Here is a 19,838-nt window from a genome sequence, read left to right as displayed (position 1 = left end):
TCATTTCCTTTGAACCTAACACATTATTAATCTGATTTGTTTGACATTGTTTGCCATTTTAAAGACATCAACAGGCCTGTAGTATAGAGCAATTAATTCCTCAACCGATAACAAACCAGTTTAAATTCATAGGGATGATGGCTAACATTTTGACCGTACGAGAAGGCACGGTTGTTTAAAGGCGTAAAGAAAAATCTTATGAGTGAATGCCATATTGTGCAATATTAATTTAGGAAAAAATCTGGCATGAAAACTAGAGGGAAATTAAGAAAAGACAAGGCCTGTCAAGGGCAGGACAAATTCTAGATGCGATAATGCTTACAGGGTATAAAATACTGTGATGCTCCTTTAACTAACTATAGCAGGTAATGAGAGTCAGTACAAGGATAGCTACGTGCCTTATACTGTAGGTGATGCACTTTTTGGGACATACTGTATGGTCTGGTTTCAGTTCCTTCTTTTTAGATAAAAACTAAACCCAGACGTGTGGGTTAACGATACTTTGTGGAGTGGCCTTTTACTTCTTCCCTGGTTCTTCTCCAAAATCCATGTGGCAAGATGAATGGCACCCATTTCAAAATAAACAGAGATTGTTTTAAGCAGCTTTCAGCTGTGTTTACTGTCTGAGTCATTCATCAATGCCTGTGTTTTATACAAAGCCTCTCCCCCTTGTGCAGCAAGCAGATGGGTCACTCAAGCCTCTTACCCTGTGTGCTGGGGTTTTGATATATTCACTTTAAGCATCTGGATTCCCCAGGATGAGCAGAAGTTTTGAGCTTTTCTGTGATTACAATTACACTGCGTTGTTTATGAATGGGTATCAGAAACATAATACATCGGAAGGCTGCTGAGGGGTTTTGAAAGGCAGCCAAGTAAGTATTTGAAGAAAGTACTTTTTAACACTTAAGAAGAACCCCTGAAGGGGTTTCTCCAAATTGGCCTATTTCGAATCCAATTTCAATTACGGATAGCATGCATAAAGAAAAAAACCTCACCTGATATGAGAACCACGGTATAAGAAGGGATCTGCAGGCAGAGCTGATTTTTTTAATTTGTGGACTGACTGCCTTCAACCCCTCGGCCCCTGGCCATCGTTTAAAAATGGAGACTCATTTGATCTTCGTTTTCATCTTCCCTTTCCAGGCTCCAAAAGCTCTGAGTCCCCTGCCACCTATAAAAGCTGAGCCCAGAGACGTTAACCAGTTCCTCAACGTTCCATCAGGTTTGTAGAAGTTCTGTCTGTTTCTCAGCCACACGGCCTGGCCTCACTGTGGGAACCTACTGTATGGAAAGGAGTTATTGTGCACTGGACCCCATTGGTTGAAAAAACCTGTCGCTCTGCAGTAAGTTCATCGCAGTGCAGCTTGTTATAACATTACCTCAGCAGAGAAATGGAGAAATGTCCCTTGTGTTATTTGGCCACATTAACTTTTCCTTAGCATTTTCACGTCTTCCCAGTGGGACAAAAGTAAAAGTGGTAAATGTGATAACTTTTTATGGTAAATCTGAGTTTTTAATTGTTATGGTAGTCCTCTTGAGGTTTGGTTGTAGCCCATTATTTCCCCTCATGATTATTAAATGGGTTAAATAAGAATGTCAGAATTTATGGAGCTTCTATATTTAAGTGATTTATTTAATCTGGGCTCCTCCTTCCCCCCATGTGCTCTAATGTTGTGGACAAAGAGTCGTACACAGACAGCACTGTGCTTCAGTTTCCAGTTTCCATGGTAAAAGCAGACCACTCCTGTTTCTTCCTGGGAAAATACCTCTTTGGTTCAAGACCCATGCCTACCGATACTCAATCCTCTGGGTCTGGGGTAGGTCGGGTGTTTTAAACAGGTGAGCAGTGCTTATAATGTGCTCACTCTTAAGTTTTAAAGGTCTGCAGGCCTTTAAATGTACACTGATCCAAAATGAACTTGTAAAGTAAGTAGCCTGTGTGTATTTCACAAGGGACATTGTGTTTGCTGTGTTTCTTGGGAATAGAAGTCCTTTTCTACTGTTGATTTTATTGCATTCAGGAGTGTCTGCAGCTAACTCCTGAAGTGTACCACTCACCGGGCTTGTCTTTAGATCAGGCACAGTAACCATACTCACGCCTCGGTGCTTAGGCAGACCCTGTCCTTCAGCCCCTTATAGCCTCATTGTCTTGCCAACACCCACACTAGGTATTTTAAGGTCTTGTTTGACTCGGGTATTAGTGGGTCTTGGGTCCAAAAATGTCAAACCTCTCCAGTCTTTCAGCAGTTGAGAATTATTCCTTTTTAACAAAAGCTTCAGTCTGTAGTGTGTTTTTATTCCCTGTGCTGTTCTGTTTGAATTCTAAACATAATTATTAATGGATCATTTAAACAGCCTAGGGCATGTGAATTCCGACCTGCTATGTGCCTGTGTTACAGCTAGCACCAAGGTAGTGCACTCAGTTACATCACATTAGAAGAGAATCCTCTGTGGTTGTGCAAAGTGCTGTAAATGGCAATAGAAGCAATGCTATATCCACTGACGTCATGAATAATGTTTAATGCATCCGGGTTTCCTATTGGAAACGAAGAGTGAAGTGAAGAATGGTAAAAGTACAATAAAACAGAGAGAAAGCATGACAGAAAACCAGAAAACGTTGCAAATCTAAATAAACACATGGTACAGGCCTTGGAGGAGTATAGAGAACCCATGCAGATTCACCAAAATAAGCATTAATGACGGTTGACATGCAGCACTGAAACAGCAGCACCTGCTGGCCTCTCAGATCACCTACAGTAGTTATTCTGTTGAAAAGATACTTTACTGACTGCTGAAGATGCTGAAAATGCTTTGATGATTGCAAAGGATTGCAACAAAATAAACATCTTTAAATGCCTAACCCAATCTCCTTATCCATTGCTAGACTTAATTGTTTAATAAGAGCAGGGTATATCTAATAATTGCTGAGCTGCAGAATGGAAGCTGGAAACATTTATTATTTCTTTTCTGATGTGTCTGCTTTATACAAAGATTTACCCAGTGCTTTCTGCCGTTTCCAGTAACAACAATTAAACTAGTTTTGCGTACTTTGGAATGCGGCCAGTCTAAATGCACGGTCCAGCATTTCTCAGAATAATCCATTTTTACAATTTAGTGCACAGTTCTGCATTCTTTATCTTAAAATTCTTTATTGCACTCACACGGAGGCTATTAAGAACAGCCCTCTGTGGACTTTCTTTGGCATTATAGGACTTTGAATTGATCAAGGAATTTTAAATGACCTGGGAAAACTGAAGTCACATTTACTTTTTAGAGTATGATTAATATTCTAATACTGTCAGACTTTTTGAGACGAGTGGGTTCAATTCATGTCACTGTCTCCCAGGGCTGGGGCATTATGGGTGCATTATTAGTGTCATCAGAAGCAGCAGTCAAACAGTTTTGACTTTTGGTTTTAATTGGCCTCTTAACCTGTGATTTTAGAAAGCTGCATACTCCCTACAGTGGTCGTTCATAACAACATAAGAACAGTTGCATTTGGCACATCTGGCCTGTTTGCTGGTAGCTAATTGATCCAAAGGTTTCGTGAAAGACGCAAAGATGTTTGCTTCAATAACATGGCTGGGTAGCCTGATCCAACGCCCCCCCCCATCCCTGTGTGTTAAATAGTGCCTCCTGTCTTGATTGGGGAATTTCATTCAGCTGTGTTTTGAAAGACCCCAGGGTTCCTTCTTCATTAGCATGGCTGGGAAGCCTGTTCCAGACCTCCCACTACCGTGCGAAGGGGTGGATTGGAAAATCTCATTCAGCTGTGTCTTGAAAGGCGCCAGGGTGCCTGCTTCGATAGCATGACTGGGTAGCCTGTTCCAAACCCCCACATCCCTGTGTGTAAAGTACTGCCTCCTGTCTTGATTGGAGAATCTCATTCAGCTGCTTCTTGACAGACGTCAGGGTATCTGCTTCAACAAAACGGCTGGGTGGCCTGTTCCTCAGTTCCACAGCCAGGGGCGTGCAGTCCTACGAGTCTGACTGGTGCTTGCCCTCTCCCGGTTGTCGAAACCATGCTGGCTCTCTTGACCTGTTCCCTCTTTCCCCTCTGGCAGATGAGCAGTTGCAGCTGCCGCCCACTCCTCCCAGCAGCCACGGCAGCGACAGCGACGGTTCCCAGAGCCCCCGCTCCCTGCCCCCCTCCAGCCCGGCGCGCCTGCCCCCCCGCGCCTCCACCGCCATCTCCTCCTCGCCCCTCCTCACCGCCCCCCACGTAAGCTGCCGCCCTGCCCAGCCAGCCTGCCCGGTTACCTCCTTTGAAGTCCCCGGGTTTGCATGCTATGCCGATGTTTCTTCTCATCGGCTGCTTGAGGCTCCTCCAGACGATGTACTGAACACCAGTGAGACCTTCCCTGCTTCTCAAAACCACGCGGCTTGGAAACATTTCAGGATTCGGACCACATTGCTAACAGGAGCCCAGATGAGAATGGGCTGCCAAGAGGTTGAAAAATGTATTTCACACTTGCTTCGGTTGACTGGAGTAGGAGTGAGTCATCGTGCTGATGCGTTCTTTTCAGAATTTGCCGTTGCTGATAAGAACGCAGGAGAGACATCTTTTTTGATTAGGGAACCCAGTTAGATAAAAAGAAAATAGCTCTCGGCTAGGCTTGAGACTTGGCTAGAAAGTCACTTGCGATCTGATAAGCTTGAAGTCTGCCTGCACGCTTCTCAGATCCTCCAAACAAGACCATGCTGGGTAGAAGCATGATACTAGTAGATGCTAGGTGGATGCTGCACATTGGTGGGGGTGGAGGGGAGTCCTCATTACCTGTAAAGCGCTTTGAGTGGAGTGTCCAGAAAAGCGCTATATACGTGTAAGCAATTATTATTATTATTATTATTATTATTATTATTATTATTACTAACCCAGTCCTAATCAGGAGCAGATTCAGCAGTGTCATTCAAATAAAAAAATGCCTTGTGTTTGATAAGGAAAGTGAAATTGTTTTGAAATATCTTTTGCAGTGTAGAACTGGTTTAATTTAACCTTTCATTAGCAATACAGACATAATGATTGCCACATAATCACGGTCATATACTGTGGTTTTGATTTGAATCAAAGCCAGATTAAACTGGGAATCGGAGAGACAGAGGTCAGAGTGACAGAGGTAGCCGGAGAAGATCTACAGTACCACAGGCAGGGAATTCTGGGAAGGGCTGCTGTAGCGAGAACAGTGGAGCTTCATGTTTCCTGGTCTCTGCAGACCAAGCACACTGCTGTGTGGCCGCCAGCACTGAGCCTCCACTCTGGTTTCGTCCCGCAGAAGCTGCAGGGAACCTCAGGACCCCTGATGCTGACAGAGGAAGAGAAGCGCACCCTCATCGCGGAGGGCTACCCTGTGCCCAACAAACTGCCCCTCACCAAGGCTGAGGAGAAGGCACTGAAGAGGGTCAGGAGGAAGATCAAGAACAAGGTGATTAAAACCTTGTTGGCACACCTGCACCTTTTGGGGCTGATTTAGCTCTTCAGGAAAATCCAATTCAGAAGCTGTGTTGTGTAAAGTCCTGCAGTGACTAAATTGGGACATTATATTAAAACTTTTCAGATGAAGTTCTGAAATTTCAGAGCCTCTTCTTTCCAGAAGACAGGAAGTGAAACCTGGTTTTGCCAGGCTGGAACGAAGATGCAGATGCTTGGTTTCTCCATATCCTGCTGTAATGGCAGGGTGTGCTGTTCTCATCGCTCCTCACTGCTCTTCCCACCTGGGGCTCCTTCTGTGTGCATGTGTGCCCTGCTAAATTCCATGCAAACGACTGGCATCCCATTCAAGATGTGGTCCCTCCTTGTGTCCTTGCTACCAGATTAGGCTCTGGTTCTGCGCCAACCCCAGGAGTAAAAAGTGATCACTGAAAATGAATGGTAAACACTGCCCGAGTTAAAGCAATCAGTCCTCTTTTGGTATTGAATAGTTGAATCAATTGCTAGTCTTAGGATTCTCATCTTTTTGTTTCCTTATGTAAAAGACTCAAGAGTGGACAAAATGCTATGCCGCCCATAAAAATAAACATTTCTCTTAATGCTTTGCTTATGAAAATTAAAAGTAAACATTAGGTTGTATTAAAGTTGATTTTTTTTCTTGGCATTATACTGTACATGGGTTTACATGTTACAATTTCTGAAAGCTGCTTGTACCTTTTTATTCCAATTAGATTTCCGCTCAGGAGAGCAGGCGCAAGAAGAAGGAGTATGTGGAGTGCCTAGAGAAGAAGTAAGCTTGATTTTTCAACAGTGGGTCCTTAATTTCTTGTTAATTGAAATATTTCTTATTTGGCTACCTTATGTAGACAGAATCATGTACTGCAGGGACTAACTCCTTGTTAGCTAACTTCTGAAGCTTGTGAAGACCTAAGAATGTGTGTGTATTTGTCCTAGACATCTTGGACACAATCCAGGCGTTATTTGTGCTTTAAACATCAACAATTTACTCAACTCCTCTCATGGTTCCTTCTGTTATAATGAATTTAATAGTCGTTAAACCAGATGATCTTGGGTGATAAGAAACCAAGCTTGTCATTTAGCAAACTTTAATTCACGCTGATCAGAATCTTCAAAAACCAGATCAGTTGTTACCTTGAAACAAAGTGGCAAACATTTCAGTAGACAATAGCCATGGAACTTTTGACTCATCTTCAAACTAAAAATACAGGTATGAATGATAGACTCTTGTTTGACAGGGCTTTCTTCTTTCATGGATTATGCTGCTGTCAGATATACTGTAGGGTTTATCTTTTGTGATTGGTCACGTCGACTGAAATTTGGTTTGGCAAAATTTAGAGCGGATGTTATTTAGTTGTATGACTTCAGAAGTTTTAGATCTCCCAGTTGAATCAGAAATGTAGACCTTTTAGAGGCACCAAGGACTGAAGTACAGTAGATAAACACCATGTTAGGTGAGGCCTAATGAAGATGTATTGTGCCTCAGACAGAGAACTACAGAATATTGGCAGCAGTGAGGAAGTGAAGAATGAAGAGTAACTAAGCATGGAGCAGATCATTGACAATATGCCTGACACTACTCTTTTTGTCGTGCAAAAAAAAGTTTTATGGATAGACTACCAAATATGTTTTGGAAACACACAGTATATCTGAATGTGTTCTTTGGCCTTTCAAAATGTCTGAGCTGCCCTTGATAGATGCAGTCTTATCGGGGCTGCTACAGGCCAGAGACATGAGAAAAAAACATGAGAAAAGTGTGATGGTGTGTGCTCCGATCCTGTGATTAAGAGTGTGGGTGTTCTGGTTGTGCAGGGTGGAGACATACACCTCGGAGAACAACGAGCTGTGGAAGAAAGTGGAAACGCTGGAGAGTGCCAACAGGTGAGGGCCAGGAGAGACTCTCTGTGTTTATTAATTTCTGCAAAACTCTACTGAAGAAATCAAATATTTCAAGAAAGAAACAGCAAAGAAAGACAAAAAAACAGCAGAAGCCAGATTTGACTTTGAATGTTTGACTATATCAAAATGGATTGTTCCATGAATTGCTTGCAAGAGGTTTCTCATTAACTAAAATACATACACGAGGAGGTTAAGGAATTATCTAGGTTGAATTTCTCAATATGCATGTCGGTTTAGCTGCAGGGAATTTTTTTCTGTGCCTGCATGGGACTGGCACAGTAGATTACCTTTTTTAATGCTATCCCTTGCATATGCAAAAGCATACACATCTGAAATCAATTTGAATGTGTAAGGAGCCCCCTCTAAGCACAAATGTATCCCTTTGTTTTGAAAGACCATGAAAATCGTATTTATGCTCCACACAGGGAACAGAGTTAATGTCAAGACAGATGATGTAGCCTACAAATGGAGAAAGTCACACTGTGCCTGGCTTTGGTTTCTGATCAAAACGTTTGTTAGCAAAACACCTAAAAAACAAACAAACTTTTTAATTCAGGGAGAGGTCTCAGTTACATTGCTTCTTTTACCAGGACCACATTTACAGTGTTTCTTCCCAGGACTGGGGTTTTAAAGCTGCAACCCCTGTGCCTTTATGCCAATCTCTGCTGGAGCGCACCAGTGTGTTTCGATAACGTCAGCCCAGCAGACTTCTTCAGTATGAACAGCGAAATTCAAACCAGAAGAGGCAAGTGAAAACTATGTGGACGTGCATTCAAACTGAAAACAGGAGACTTTACACAAAGAGTGGTGGGAGTGTGGAACAAGCTGCCCAGCCATGTTGTTGAAACTGATACACTGTCTTCTTTCAAGAAAAAACAAGCGGATATGATCCTGGGACTAATTAACTACGAAGAACCAAATTATCTAGATGGACCAAAATGGCCTCCTCTCATTTGTAGCCTTCCTAGTGATCTTATGAATGATTACAAACTTGGCACACTGAGCTGTTTTAATAAGTAGGGTTGACTGGGGACCAGAGAAGACAGAAAGCAAAGTCAGGTCAAAAATATAAATAACTCCTTACACTTACAGTATATGTATATGGTGGACTTGTATGGAGGCCATGATTGATAAAGGCCAGGGGGAAATATGGCCAGGACAGCAGAGGAACACCCCTACTCTTGTTGAGAAACATCCTGGGATTTTAAATGACCACAGAGAGTCAGGACCTCGGTTTTATGTCTCACCCAAAGGACGGCATATAGTGTAAAAATTATTTAGCATTAGGACATTAGCATTAGGTCCCACTGGCCCCACTTACACCTCTTCCAGCAGCAATGTTAGCTTTCCCAGGAGTCTCCCATCCAGGTACTGACCAGGCTCACAGCTGCTGAGCTTCAGTGTGCTACCAGTTGTAAATTGTAGGGTGAAACAGCTGCTGGCTATTATATACAGTATATAGCTTGTTCATATAGTTTGTTTATAATGTATATATAGCTTGTTTAGAGCTGAGTTGGAATGAAGATACATTGACCCTCTTTGGACAGGATTGGACATGCTAGTTCTAGATGTTATTGTCTCCATTACCTCAGGTTCTTTGCAGACTACTGATGATTTAAGCACTATAATATAGCAAATGTTGAATCTCCTTCTCCCCTGCTACTGTAGGTTACATACAGTAACTGCAAACTGGGTCCATGCTGATATGAATCAGGAAGTTTTCCTATGCATGTTTGTTTTAGAGATAGATCAAAGCTCCAGAAACAATTCAATCCATAAATAATAAAGCCTGAAATTAATTGAAACAATCCTTTGAAGGCTGGAATGGGATCAAAAGATGAACTTAAGAAAGTCATGTGTGATGGGAGTACATTTTCTGTTTAGTAGTTAGTCGCTAATTGAGGATTTCATCCAGGGTAATAGCCACAACAACACAACTATCCAGCTTGTTCCATACCCTCACAACCCTTTGAGTAAAGAAATGCCTCCTGTTCTTGGGTCTAAATGCACATCCATTTAGTTTGAACTTTGTGTCCTCCGGGTAAAACCAGAGCACAGCGCAATATCAGAAATGCCACTCTCCGTTCAAATGTATCTAAACCATCTCACTATAAATAGAAATGAAATATAAGTACAGTATGTTGCCTTCACAACTTCTGACATGTGATTGTATTCCCTGACTGTATACCCTACATAAAAGGCTTGATGTGGCAATTGGAATTTATTTAAACAGGTTTCATTTTGGGTTTTTTTGTTTAAAAAGACCAGAGAGAAATCCCATGGAACATGACTTTTGTTTTTGTAGAAATTCCCAGACGCTGCTCTATTAAGCATTGACGGGGTTTGGCAGCGGGAGGTACAAAAAACGAGTCATTGAGGAATTTACGTTGGCTGAATCTGGTCTTGCAGATCAAGTGGAGTGATTCTAATGCACCCCATACGCGACAGAACATTTAGTCGTTTTCCATAGCTTGCATATACAGTACAATAAAAAAATAAGTGGAAACTCTTAGCGAATGGCTATTTACCTGCAGTGTGGAGGATGTTCTCCTTCATCTTCTTAACTGAGGTCATAGCTTTGACATTATCACACAACGCTCGCAGATACGTAGATCGCATTTATTTTTATTGCGTCTTAAGTGGCTATTGACAGATGTTTAATTGCTGGTGAATATTTCCAGCTCTCGCGTAGCAGTGACGGAATGTCGTGGCCATTATAATTACAGTGCAAATAAAAAGTTTGCTTTGATTATTTAGTCATGGAAATCTCCGAATAAAACTCAGAAGAGCAATTGGAAAAAAACACCAGAAAAGGGAGAAAAACTTCACAGACTAGGTTGCTCTTAGTGCTCGGTTTTTGTTTTCAGATCGACTCCACACCAGCCCAAAACCCCACCATTAAACCTCAGAACCTCCCAGGGCAGCCAGGTCCCACTATAGTGACCAAAACACGCGGAAGTTACCGTGAAAAGTAAAAGCAGGAAACGACGGTGTAACTTTGTAACTAACTTACTGTAAGCGGTGGTTCTCTTCCACCAGGTATATTGGAGCGGGGGGGTGTTGGTCGTTAGTTTTTGTCTATATATTAAAAAAGTGATTAGTGTATGGTTCAAGCAGAGGAAAACGTTGAGAAAAAAAACGAAGGTGATCACTCGGCATTTCTGCCAGATAATCCATCACTATTGCAAAACTCCAGATGGGTCGCGCATAATCGGGGAACGATTTAGTCACACACTTCGCTGGTCAGGCAGACTTTGTGCCAGCAAACATAAACACAGAAGAGTGCCTGCTGTACTTTTTAATTTGTCTTTAATTAGTTAGCCACTTTGAGACGCAAAGGGAATATTGACGTGAAATTCCCCTGCGCGCCGGTATTTAATTAAATCACGGCGAATGTGAGCAAGTCACAAAAGTTTTAGTTTTTTCTTTCAGAGTTTTCCAAGGAGGGGTGTGTTACATATGATACAATAAGGATAAATCCCCTTGTCTCCTAGCGGACTACTCCAGTATCCACTGCAGTATTCACCGACAGTGCCGCCTTAAAAGGAATTATAAAGAGCCGTAACTGGATGACTTTTGCAACTTTTTAGGAATGTGAAGGAAATAAGTGCTCCAATCGATCAGGGCTGCTGGTGAAACGCATTTGAAAACGATAAATACTGTATCTAGAACTCAATCATGCAAGTATTCAAATGCAGTGTATTGTTTCGAGAACTTCATTAGTGTAGCTATCAACACAACCGTTTAATCCTGTACATGAATAAAAAAAAAAAAAGGTTTTGTGTCATACATATTTAAAAGTGCATCGGTATGATAGAATTATTTTACTCTAATAATTTATTGCGAGAACATCGTGGTAGAAAGTATTTTATACCCCCCTGGAAAGTCCTTTTTGGAATTCCATTCAGCATCAGTCAGCCGAAAAAAGAACAGAAGAATTTGATGACATTTTTGGACGGATAGGTCCCTCTAGTGGTTAAGATATATAACAGCAAATAGTGCACGGATTTCAGTTGGTACAATATGAAAATGCTTCAGAATCAGATAACAGAATAGCAAGTTAAACTGAACAACAATATAATAAATAAAAATCCATTTTTTGTGAATCCAACAACATCATCCAGATAATTATTGACATCTAGTATCTAGTTTTTCTAATGTAAGCACTGGCCCTTAGTGCTAATGATGTGAAATATCGTTGACAAATAATTGCAACACATTTAAATGTGTATAACTTTTTCAGCTACAGGTCTGCACCATTTGTATTTGACTTTTACTGTTTTTTTTATTTTAAAACGTGTTTTTCATTGGGTCTCACGTATTTTGAAGTATGGCTGTTGAGAATAATTTCACGCGTTGCTCTCTGTCCTGCGTCACCCCAGACTACCTCACCACATGCTGGTTGTGCAGGGATGCAGTGGGCGTCACTTTTTGACTTTTTGCCAGGGGCTTCGTTGTAGCTGTAAGATATTTTTGCTTTTGGCTGCAGCAAGCAAGAAAATACTGTAGGCTGCCCAAAAAGTACCACTGAGGTTAGGTTTACATAACTGTCTTTCACTCATGCCTCACTCGCTGACCTCTGGATCTTTGCGCTGTGTACTTTCTGAAAGCAAACTGAGGCTGGGAAGTTACAAAAGACCAAGAAAGAGGAGGACGGGAGTGAGCCCAATCTGCAGTTTATTTGTTGTCCGAAGAAAGTGATCACATTTCTGAATTCAAATTTGAAATGTACCTTTAGGTTGGCCCAGTGGGGTCCTGGGTTCAATTTCTGGGGTGCTTTCTGTGTGGAGTTTGCGTATTCTCCCCTAGTTTTTATGGGCTTCCTCTAGGTGCTCAACTTCCTCCCACAGTCCAAATACATATTGGTAGGTTAATAGGCTCCTGGGAATATTGGCCCTGGTGTGAGAGCGTACGTGTCTGCGTTTGTGTGTGTGTGTATCTCCTGTGATGGACTGGTGTCCTCTCTAGGGTGAACCCAACCTTGTGCCCGTTGATTGCTGGGATAGGCTCCAGCTCCACAGTAATACTCTCCTGGATACAGCAGATAGAAAACGGATGTAATGAATTTGGTCGTATTTATTTTCTCAAACTCCGATGGAAGGTATCGCCCCCTGCAGCTTTACAGCGCGTCACGTTGTCACCTCCTGTCCTGGCTGGTTTTGTTGCGGTCAAAGGTTTGGTGGGCTCTCTCCGCTCGCAGGAGGTGTCAGAGTCCTCCCCTGCACCATGACCTTGAGAGACAGGTCGGGGCAGGAGCTGTGGGCCTTGCAGCGAGGGGTGCCGATAGTGCCCTCACACGTCTGCGACTGCTTCAGCCTCGCCGTACAGCAGCGTCACCACAGCGGTGATGGTACATACGAGGTGTGATAGGCCAGCAGGCCTGTACTGTCTCGCAAGACGTTTCTGTGCACCGGGCCAGGGAGCTGCAGGAATAGGTTTTATTTTTTGAAACATTACTTGGTTATCAATAAGACCTAGTTTTATGAAGAGGCGAGGGGCTGATTTTGAAGAAATATAGAGATGATGTCAGCGAGGAAGTCCAGTCTCACAGCTGAGGTGTGTGCCAGGCTTAACAGACCTGTCTTGTGTTTGCTTTTCAGGTCTCTCCTCCAGCAGCTGCAGAAACTGCAGGTCCTGGTAGCTGGAAAGGTGCCCCGCTCTTGCAAAATGGCTTCAACCCAAACAGGGACTTGCCTTATGGTAAAAGCATATATCTCTCCACACATAAAGCTGTGTTGTCCCTTCCCTGCTTTGTCCATTTAAAATCACTTTAAATGTTTCCTGCATTCAAAAGCCTTGGGCCATTGGCTTCTCCTCTCGTCCGTTATAAACTTTATGACTTTTTTTTAATTTGTGTGCAGTTGTTGCTTTCCTAAGTTTCATGTAATTTAGTAAAATATCTAATGGTGTTTAAACAGCACTGTGCTAAATAAGGTTTTCCTGGATTTGTCCAGCGTTTGGTGAAGCGTTTTTTAATGAGAGGCTTCACAGATGAAAGAAAAAAAGACTAGACTTACAGGTTGAGCAGCTATTACAACTTACCCCACCTATCAGCTGAACTTATCCCACACTGTAATCTCCAAACTGGACTTCCTTCTTCTGTATATGGCACACCTTTATACACCATTCCCCGTGTGAGCCTTCCCAAAGCCCAGCCAATTCACAATTATACAACCACAAGTGAACTGACAAGTGTGGACATGCAAGTCTCTGGGGGCTGACCTTTTGGCGACCTCTAATGGTGACTTCATTGTCACTTCACCCCCCCCCACTCCACTTCCAGCAGACAACCCACCTTAGTGTTTCACTTCCTGCCAATTTGAGTTGGGCTATGAAAAATAAAAAAAACAACAAAAAAACGTTCCCATATACTGATAAGGACTGATGATAAATAATTGATTTATTAAACTAGAAGAGCATTATTTGTGGTTGATCGTGTCCGTATTGGGAACGAGTATAGCTTATTCTCAGAATGGAATGCTGTGCAGCTGGAAAGGTTATTTTTCCTGCTGGTTCTTCCTCCTGCAGGTTGCTGTGCTGTGTTTTGTGCTGGTCCTGGGTTCCTTCATGCCCTGCTTGCCTGAGTTCTCCTCGCTATCCCAGACCGTGAAATCCAACCCGCTGGCCTCAGCAGATGTGTACACCACCAGTCACAGTGCGTGTCGTTGTCCACCAGCGTTTTTCTCTAGAAATGTCAATGATCTGAATAGCTAACACCTCTGTGCCAAACGAAGAGGGATGGTTTATGTTAGATCGGCTCAAGACTCCCAGTAAGAGGGGTAACTGGTTAGATGGTGGGTGGTGTCTGTTAGCCGGAAGCAGGGAGCCTCCTGTGAAGGCAAAGCTGCCGAAAGGTACCAGGTTTATAATTTTTACTACTGGGGTTGGATTTTGTTTAAACCAAACCCAAACGTCATTCCAGACTTCCATAGACCACATTTGGCAACTCTACTGATTAGATGAAGTCTAATATTTGTGACTAAATATGTCCTGCTGTCCCACAGCTGAGCCCTTGGAGAGTAATTCCGTACATTAAGTTATTGGTCCTCAAATTGAACAAAAACCTGGTTCTTTTGAGGACAGGTACCAAGTCTTTTTTCCCCTCTGTTCTTTTGTTATTCTTGTCTTTTATATCTGATTTAACAGGATTAGTATCACCACTGTACATCAAGGTTTTGTCCCTTATAAGGAAAATGAGAGTGTCTGACAGTATACTTGTTTTGAACAAATTAATTGAAAGCTGCCTGTTGTTTTGTGTTCAAAGAGCCTGGCCTAGGGTAGTCAGCTATGTTTAAGATCAGCTTTGTGACAGTCAAATTAAAAACAGTGAGGCTTTGCTAGCGGCTCTGATTGGCTGGTCTGCTCAGGGTTGCCGTAGAAACCTCAGATCTGGGGAAAAAAAGGGAAATGCTGAGCATTGCAGAGGCTGTGTGTATTTACCGGTGTGGAAATTACCAATCATGTATATTCAGAAATGTATCCACGACCCCATTTTGTTACAGCTCTGTTTTGCATTTCGGATTTCGAATAACATCCACCTGAAATAGAAACATTTCACATAGTTAAATAAAACAGTTGAAATAGCCCCTGAAGGGCTTTTTAAACAGAATCTATCATCTGTGCAGAAAAATGATTGTTGTACTTCAAAGCCTCTTCAGACAGAATTTCATATCCTAGTTGTGCTGCATTATGACGTTTCAGTTTGTAAGATCTTAACAGTGCATAGTTTAAAGTCTGAAGTTATCACCATTGTACTTTGATGAACTGAAGGTATAGAAATAAAAGAGTAGAGATGTGACATTTAAAAGCAGATAAGGTATATTAAAGCATTAGGAAGAACCAGACCTCTTGCTTGTTATTCATTATGTTCAGAACAGAGTTCTTAATGGCTCTAATAACTTCATTAGAAATGTGTTTCATGATCCAGACGCTGTGTCCCTGATCCATATGCCACCTGTATTCTTCTCTTCTGTTTTTCAAAGTGTTGTAAAAATCCAATAAACTCCACTTTGATACGCTGGTTTGACCCATTAAGGGTGCAGGTTCAGGCGTCACGTACCAGAGATTAAATGGTTTACGTAGCGTGCTTCTGTGGAATAACAGACTGTTATGGTTTTGTCTGGTGCTGTTGGAGGAGTAAACAGGCTGACTGCTTTGACGGATCAGTTCTCAGTGTGTTCACCGGATAGAGGCGAGCCTGGGTTCAATCCATTTACAAGTATCATTTTGAAGGCCCTAAATACAGTACTAAATGTCGTGCCATTGGTTTTCACCTTGTACAAATATTTATCTGTATCCAGGCTGGAGGTTCAGAGCTCACAATGTAAACATTTTCACCTCGACTTATTTACAAACCAAATCAAACGGTTGAGTGTTGCTGAAAATAAGAGTGCTCAATCTCTGTCAGACCCCCGTCACTGAACAGCCCATCAATGTCTGCCTGTGTTTGTCCGGTGTGTTTCAGTTCGCTCACGAAGCCTCCTGTTCTACGACGAGGGCTCCCCACTGGAGGATCGGTACGGCGCCTTCCTCAAGATGGAGAACCCTGGCGACTGGGAGGGAGCGCCCCGAGACTTTCCCGACGAAGCGCCAGCCCGCAGTCCTCGGGCAGAGCACGAAACCACCAAGTACCTCAGCAAGGCTCACGTGGACATGATGGACTTCAACAGGACGGGCTCGGAGTTCATTCACGAAAAAGAACAGTATCACAAAAGGTGAGGCCAGGTCTGCAATGTCCTGGGCTGCCCTGGGGTTCAGGGAACAAATCGGAGAGCAAAACCAGAAGCGATCATGGTGGACTTTAGTGATCTCTTTCTGGTTGGGGCTCAGGGGCCCTGCAAGGTTTTTTCATACACTGTCCAGGGTGACCCCAGAAACCAAGGGCATCCGTGCACCCAAAGCATAGACCATTAGCGTGTAAAAGATGGACTCTCACACAGATCTGACAAGGCTGACGTGCAGTTCTTCCTTAAAAGTTCTGAATTAGTGTAGCATAGTTGTAGAGCTTCTCTTTGATTTTGTTCTTTTAACTGAGGAGCCTGATTGACAGTGATCTCTTCTCAGAAGAAGAATCAGAGAACCCAGAGCTGGTGCACATTTGAATTTGACACGCTTTCTCCCAGGGGGTCAGCAGACGCACTGTAAGGTTGACCTTTGTCGCTTCATTTTCCCGTGTTGTTTCGTTTTTGTTCCACAGGGCGGCGAATCCTGATGGCAACGCAGAATACTTATAACCTGTCGCGGGAGGGGGCTGCTCTCCGCAGCCTCGATGGACGCCCGATGGACAGGTCACAGCGGCCGGGAGGCTGGACGGCACCAGGCCAGCTCCATACTGAGCTCAACAGTGCCCCAAGAGTGCCCAAAAGCCCCCCTGGCATCTTTGTAAAACACTGTGCCAAAAACAAACAAAAAAAAAAACGCTCCATGTCCCACTCGGAGAGGGAAAGAGGGATAAGGAATAAGGCGATGACTTACAGAGTACCAATTTTTTTATAGGAAGGGAAGTTTTTCTTGCAGTTGGAAAATAAATGTCAGGACTTTCGAAATTGATTTGGACAGAAGCGACTTTTTGCATTCTATCCTGTACTGTACCTCTGCTTTCTTCATTTGCTTTGTCTACCTCTGCTGCGCTTGGAGAGAGTGGGAGTTTTTGTGGTCACTGTGCTGAAGAGGTGCTTGACAGAGCTTGTCGATATGTGGATAAACACCACCGAAAAAATAAAGGGTACTAGGGTACTTTGTGGAAGCAGCGAGACATATAGATTTCCACCCTAGGGAGTTGTGTGGTGGTGTTCCGAATTCAGAACTTCATTTGCTTGAAAAAAATATATCAAATCCAAGTTCACTGTGTGGTTCGATAAAAACTAATTGCACTGTGCTTCAGGACTGCTACAAACTTGAGATTCCTTAATATACTCCAAAGATTTGTACTTTATCTGCAAATTCACATATTTCTAAGTCTGGCCTCATATTTCCTCTTTCTTGAAATTATCCGGATCTGGGGTTTGCAGATTATAGAGCTGTCATTTAGTTTCACATTGCATGGTCTGGTTATATTGCTAAATCCGTACGTAACTACTGTACTGTCTTTGTACTAGGATACAATTACTTCCATTTTCATTGACTCTAGCATATGTTACTACAGATTAACAAGCTTTTAAATTTAAGTGCCTTTCAAGCTCCTTTTCAGTACAGCTGTGTGCATAAACTTTATTTTTAGTTGCAAATTTGAGGTAATTACCCTCTCAATTGCATGTTCTTTTTGCTACTTTTTTTCTGGTTTTCAGTCAAATAGAGGTATTTGGTTTTGGCTGGGAGGCAGGGGTAAAATCTTGAATTTTAAATATTTAATGTTTCACCCACCAAAAACAAGCAGGCCATTATCTGTTGCAGGAAAAAATGAGAGAAAGGAACTGGCTTTCATTGTAAATAATAATGACGATGTAATGTTTACATGATCTTGTTTTCTTAACTGTTAAACAGTTTATCTACATATTTCTTTATTTCTGTGTCAAGAAAGTTGTATGTATTCAGAGCACTATGAGGAGTAGCATTCAGAAAACAATTACACTTCTATACTGTGGTGGTGCAACACTAATTTACTTTTAAATTAAATTAAACAGGAACACATTAGGTAAATGGCATTTATGTCCTATTTAAAAAATGAATTGCCAAGAAGCAATCTAGAAAACATTCTTTACTTAGTTATTGTAAAAATGAATAATACCAAACTTTAATACTGCATAAGTGTTCAAATTTGAAATATATTCTTTGAGATGGCTTTAAATTACTCTGTTTTGGGGAAAATTAGAATAATATGTTTTTTAAAAGAAAGTGCTGGTGTGTGAAAGATGTGCACTATGACTGATTATGAACTATCCATTTGGAGTTTGATATCAATAAAAAAACCTGACTTTAAAATGTTTTTATAAAAACAATCTTCAATGCCTGAGAGTACGTATAAAAATGTTTTTTTACCTTTAGCTGGAGGAGTTTTAAAGATACCACTCTAGGTGCTGAACTAAACCTCGAGTGTTGCAGTATCCCTTTTAAAGTGAACTGTTGTGTAACTAGAGGGAGGTGACTTCCTGAACCCTGGAAAATGAATAACAGTGGGTAGGTGGCTTGATAGACTATAAAAAACTGGTCTGTAGGAGTTACATGCTAGGATTTGTGATGAATCTGCACAAATCCGTTTTTTTCAGTTGGCACTAACTGTGCATACAATATGCACTTCAGTATTTGAAGCAGGTCCTTAACTATGTGCTGCTACAGGTTTCTCACCCTTCCCGGCCAATAGTCTGCTAATGAAGTTTGAAATGGACCAGGCAGTCCAGCAATCACAATGAAAAAAATGATTCATTATTAGTCAGTGCAAATTCTAATCACGATGGTGCCTATTGACTTTATTTATTTTTCTTTTTATGTGCAGTAATTGCAATCATTATGGCCACATTCTTGCATAAGAGCTGTTCAGAGACAGCCCAGTACAATGCCTACATCATTATATTTTAATGTAATATGCCTGCCGTTGCTAAAAGCTTAGGGACTTTTCTAAACTATTGTTTTTAACTGACAAGGGAAACAAGAATCTTAGTTTTGTATTTTTGTGGGAGGAGTAGCACCTCAGATGTATCAGCAATTCTAGATGAGCAACGAGAAGTTTCAAGGTTCCGTTTTTCGCAGATCCCTTTTGTGACCTGTGTTGTTTCCTTAGCACTTCAGATGAACACAGTCACAGGTGGTGAACTGGCGAGGTGGTTGTGAATGACAGAATTTGTTGTGGAAGTGGTCCCAGCCTCTGCTGGAAAAAACCTCTTGAGCAGGCTGGGGCGGTTCACAAGCCCATTTTTACAGAGTCTTCTCCAAATCAGCTTTTGATGTCCTTGTGTGAGGAAGGCACAGATGTGGCAACAGCTTCTGCGTGCGTGCAGCTCAGGACTTCTTCCCTGTACTCTTGCTCCAGTGCCAGCTGTAAATCACCCGTTCTCAGTTAATAATTTATTTATAACATTGGGCTTTTTAATGAAACTCCAGTTTTTAAGCAGTGCTTAAATTTTAACTCCATGTTCCATTACATTAACGTTCCAACAGCTGCCAGTTGCTATTCTGTTTCCATGTGTGAGGAGGCACAAAATGTATTCTAAGAGAGGAGATTCATCTGATCTTCTCTACTGAAAAAGATTCAGAACTGCGCCTTACTGCTGTTTGTCTACAGTACCTTTGGTATTTTTTATTGCCTTTGTACACATGACAAGTGAAAATGTATACTGTAAATAAGTGATGTATTTTTGTATTAAAAATGTATTTTAGTATTCCAGTGGCACCTTTTCGGGATTCCAGTCGGACAGCTGGACTTTAATGTTTTCACCACACAGGAAGATGCATATATTCTAGTGCAAGTAAGGAAAATAAAATCTTGTTTGCCTTTTTTTTTGTTAATGTACTGTCATGTAGAATTAGGATGAAGCAAAATAAAAAAAAGTGCATCTGC

General features: G+C 41.9%; 1 protein-coding gene across 2 annotated transcripts in view; it reads left to right on the top strand.

The window, feature by feature from the left end:
* creb3l1 (cAMP responsive element binding protein 3-like 1) overlaps positions 1-19,838 on the top strand; it is a 46,814-nt gene extending 26,976 nt beyond the window's left edge. Inside the window, exons 4-12 of one of the 2 annotated variants that reach the window (XM_088611281.1) lie at positions 1,144-1,222; positions 4,065-4,222; positions 5,274-5,423; positions 6,160-6,218; positions 7,259-7,327; positions 12,946-13,045; positions 13,874-14,000; positions 15,810-16,059; positions 16,542-19,838. In XM_088611281.1, coding sequence (XP_088467407.1) covers positions 1,144-1,222; positions 4,065-4,222; positions 5,274-5,423; positions 6,160-6,218; positions 7,259-7,327; positions 12,946-13,045; positions 13,874-14,000; positions 15,810-16,059; positions 16,542-16,578 — 1,029 coding nt within the window. In that variant the 3' untranslated portion in view covers positions 16,579-19,838. The remainder of the gene's footprint in view (positions 1-1,143; positions 1,223-4,064; positions 4,223-5,273; positions 5,424-6,159; positions 6,219-7,258; positions 7,328-12,945; positions 13,046-13,873; positions 14,001-15,809; positions 16,060-16,541) is intronic. The other variant, XR_015928084.1, reaches the window with a different exon arrangement.

Source organism: Lepisosteus platostomus, chromosome 18 (assembly GCF_059453375.1).
Source record: "Lepisosteus platostomus isolate fLepPlt1 chromosome 18, fLepPlt1.hap1, whole genome shotgun sequence".
Classification (NCBI taxonomy): Eukaryota; Metazoa; Chordata; class Actinopteri; order Semionotiformes; family Lepisosteidae; genus Lepisosteus; species Lepisosteus platostomus.
This window is presented reverse-complemented; position numbering and strand designations above follow the sequence as displayed.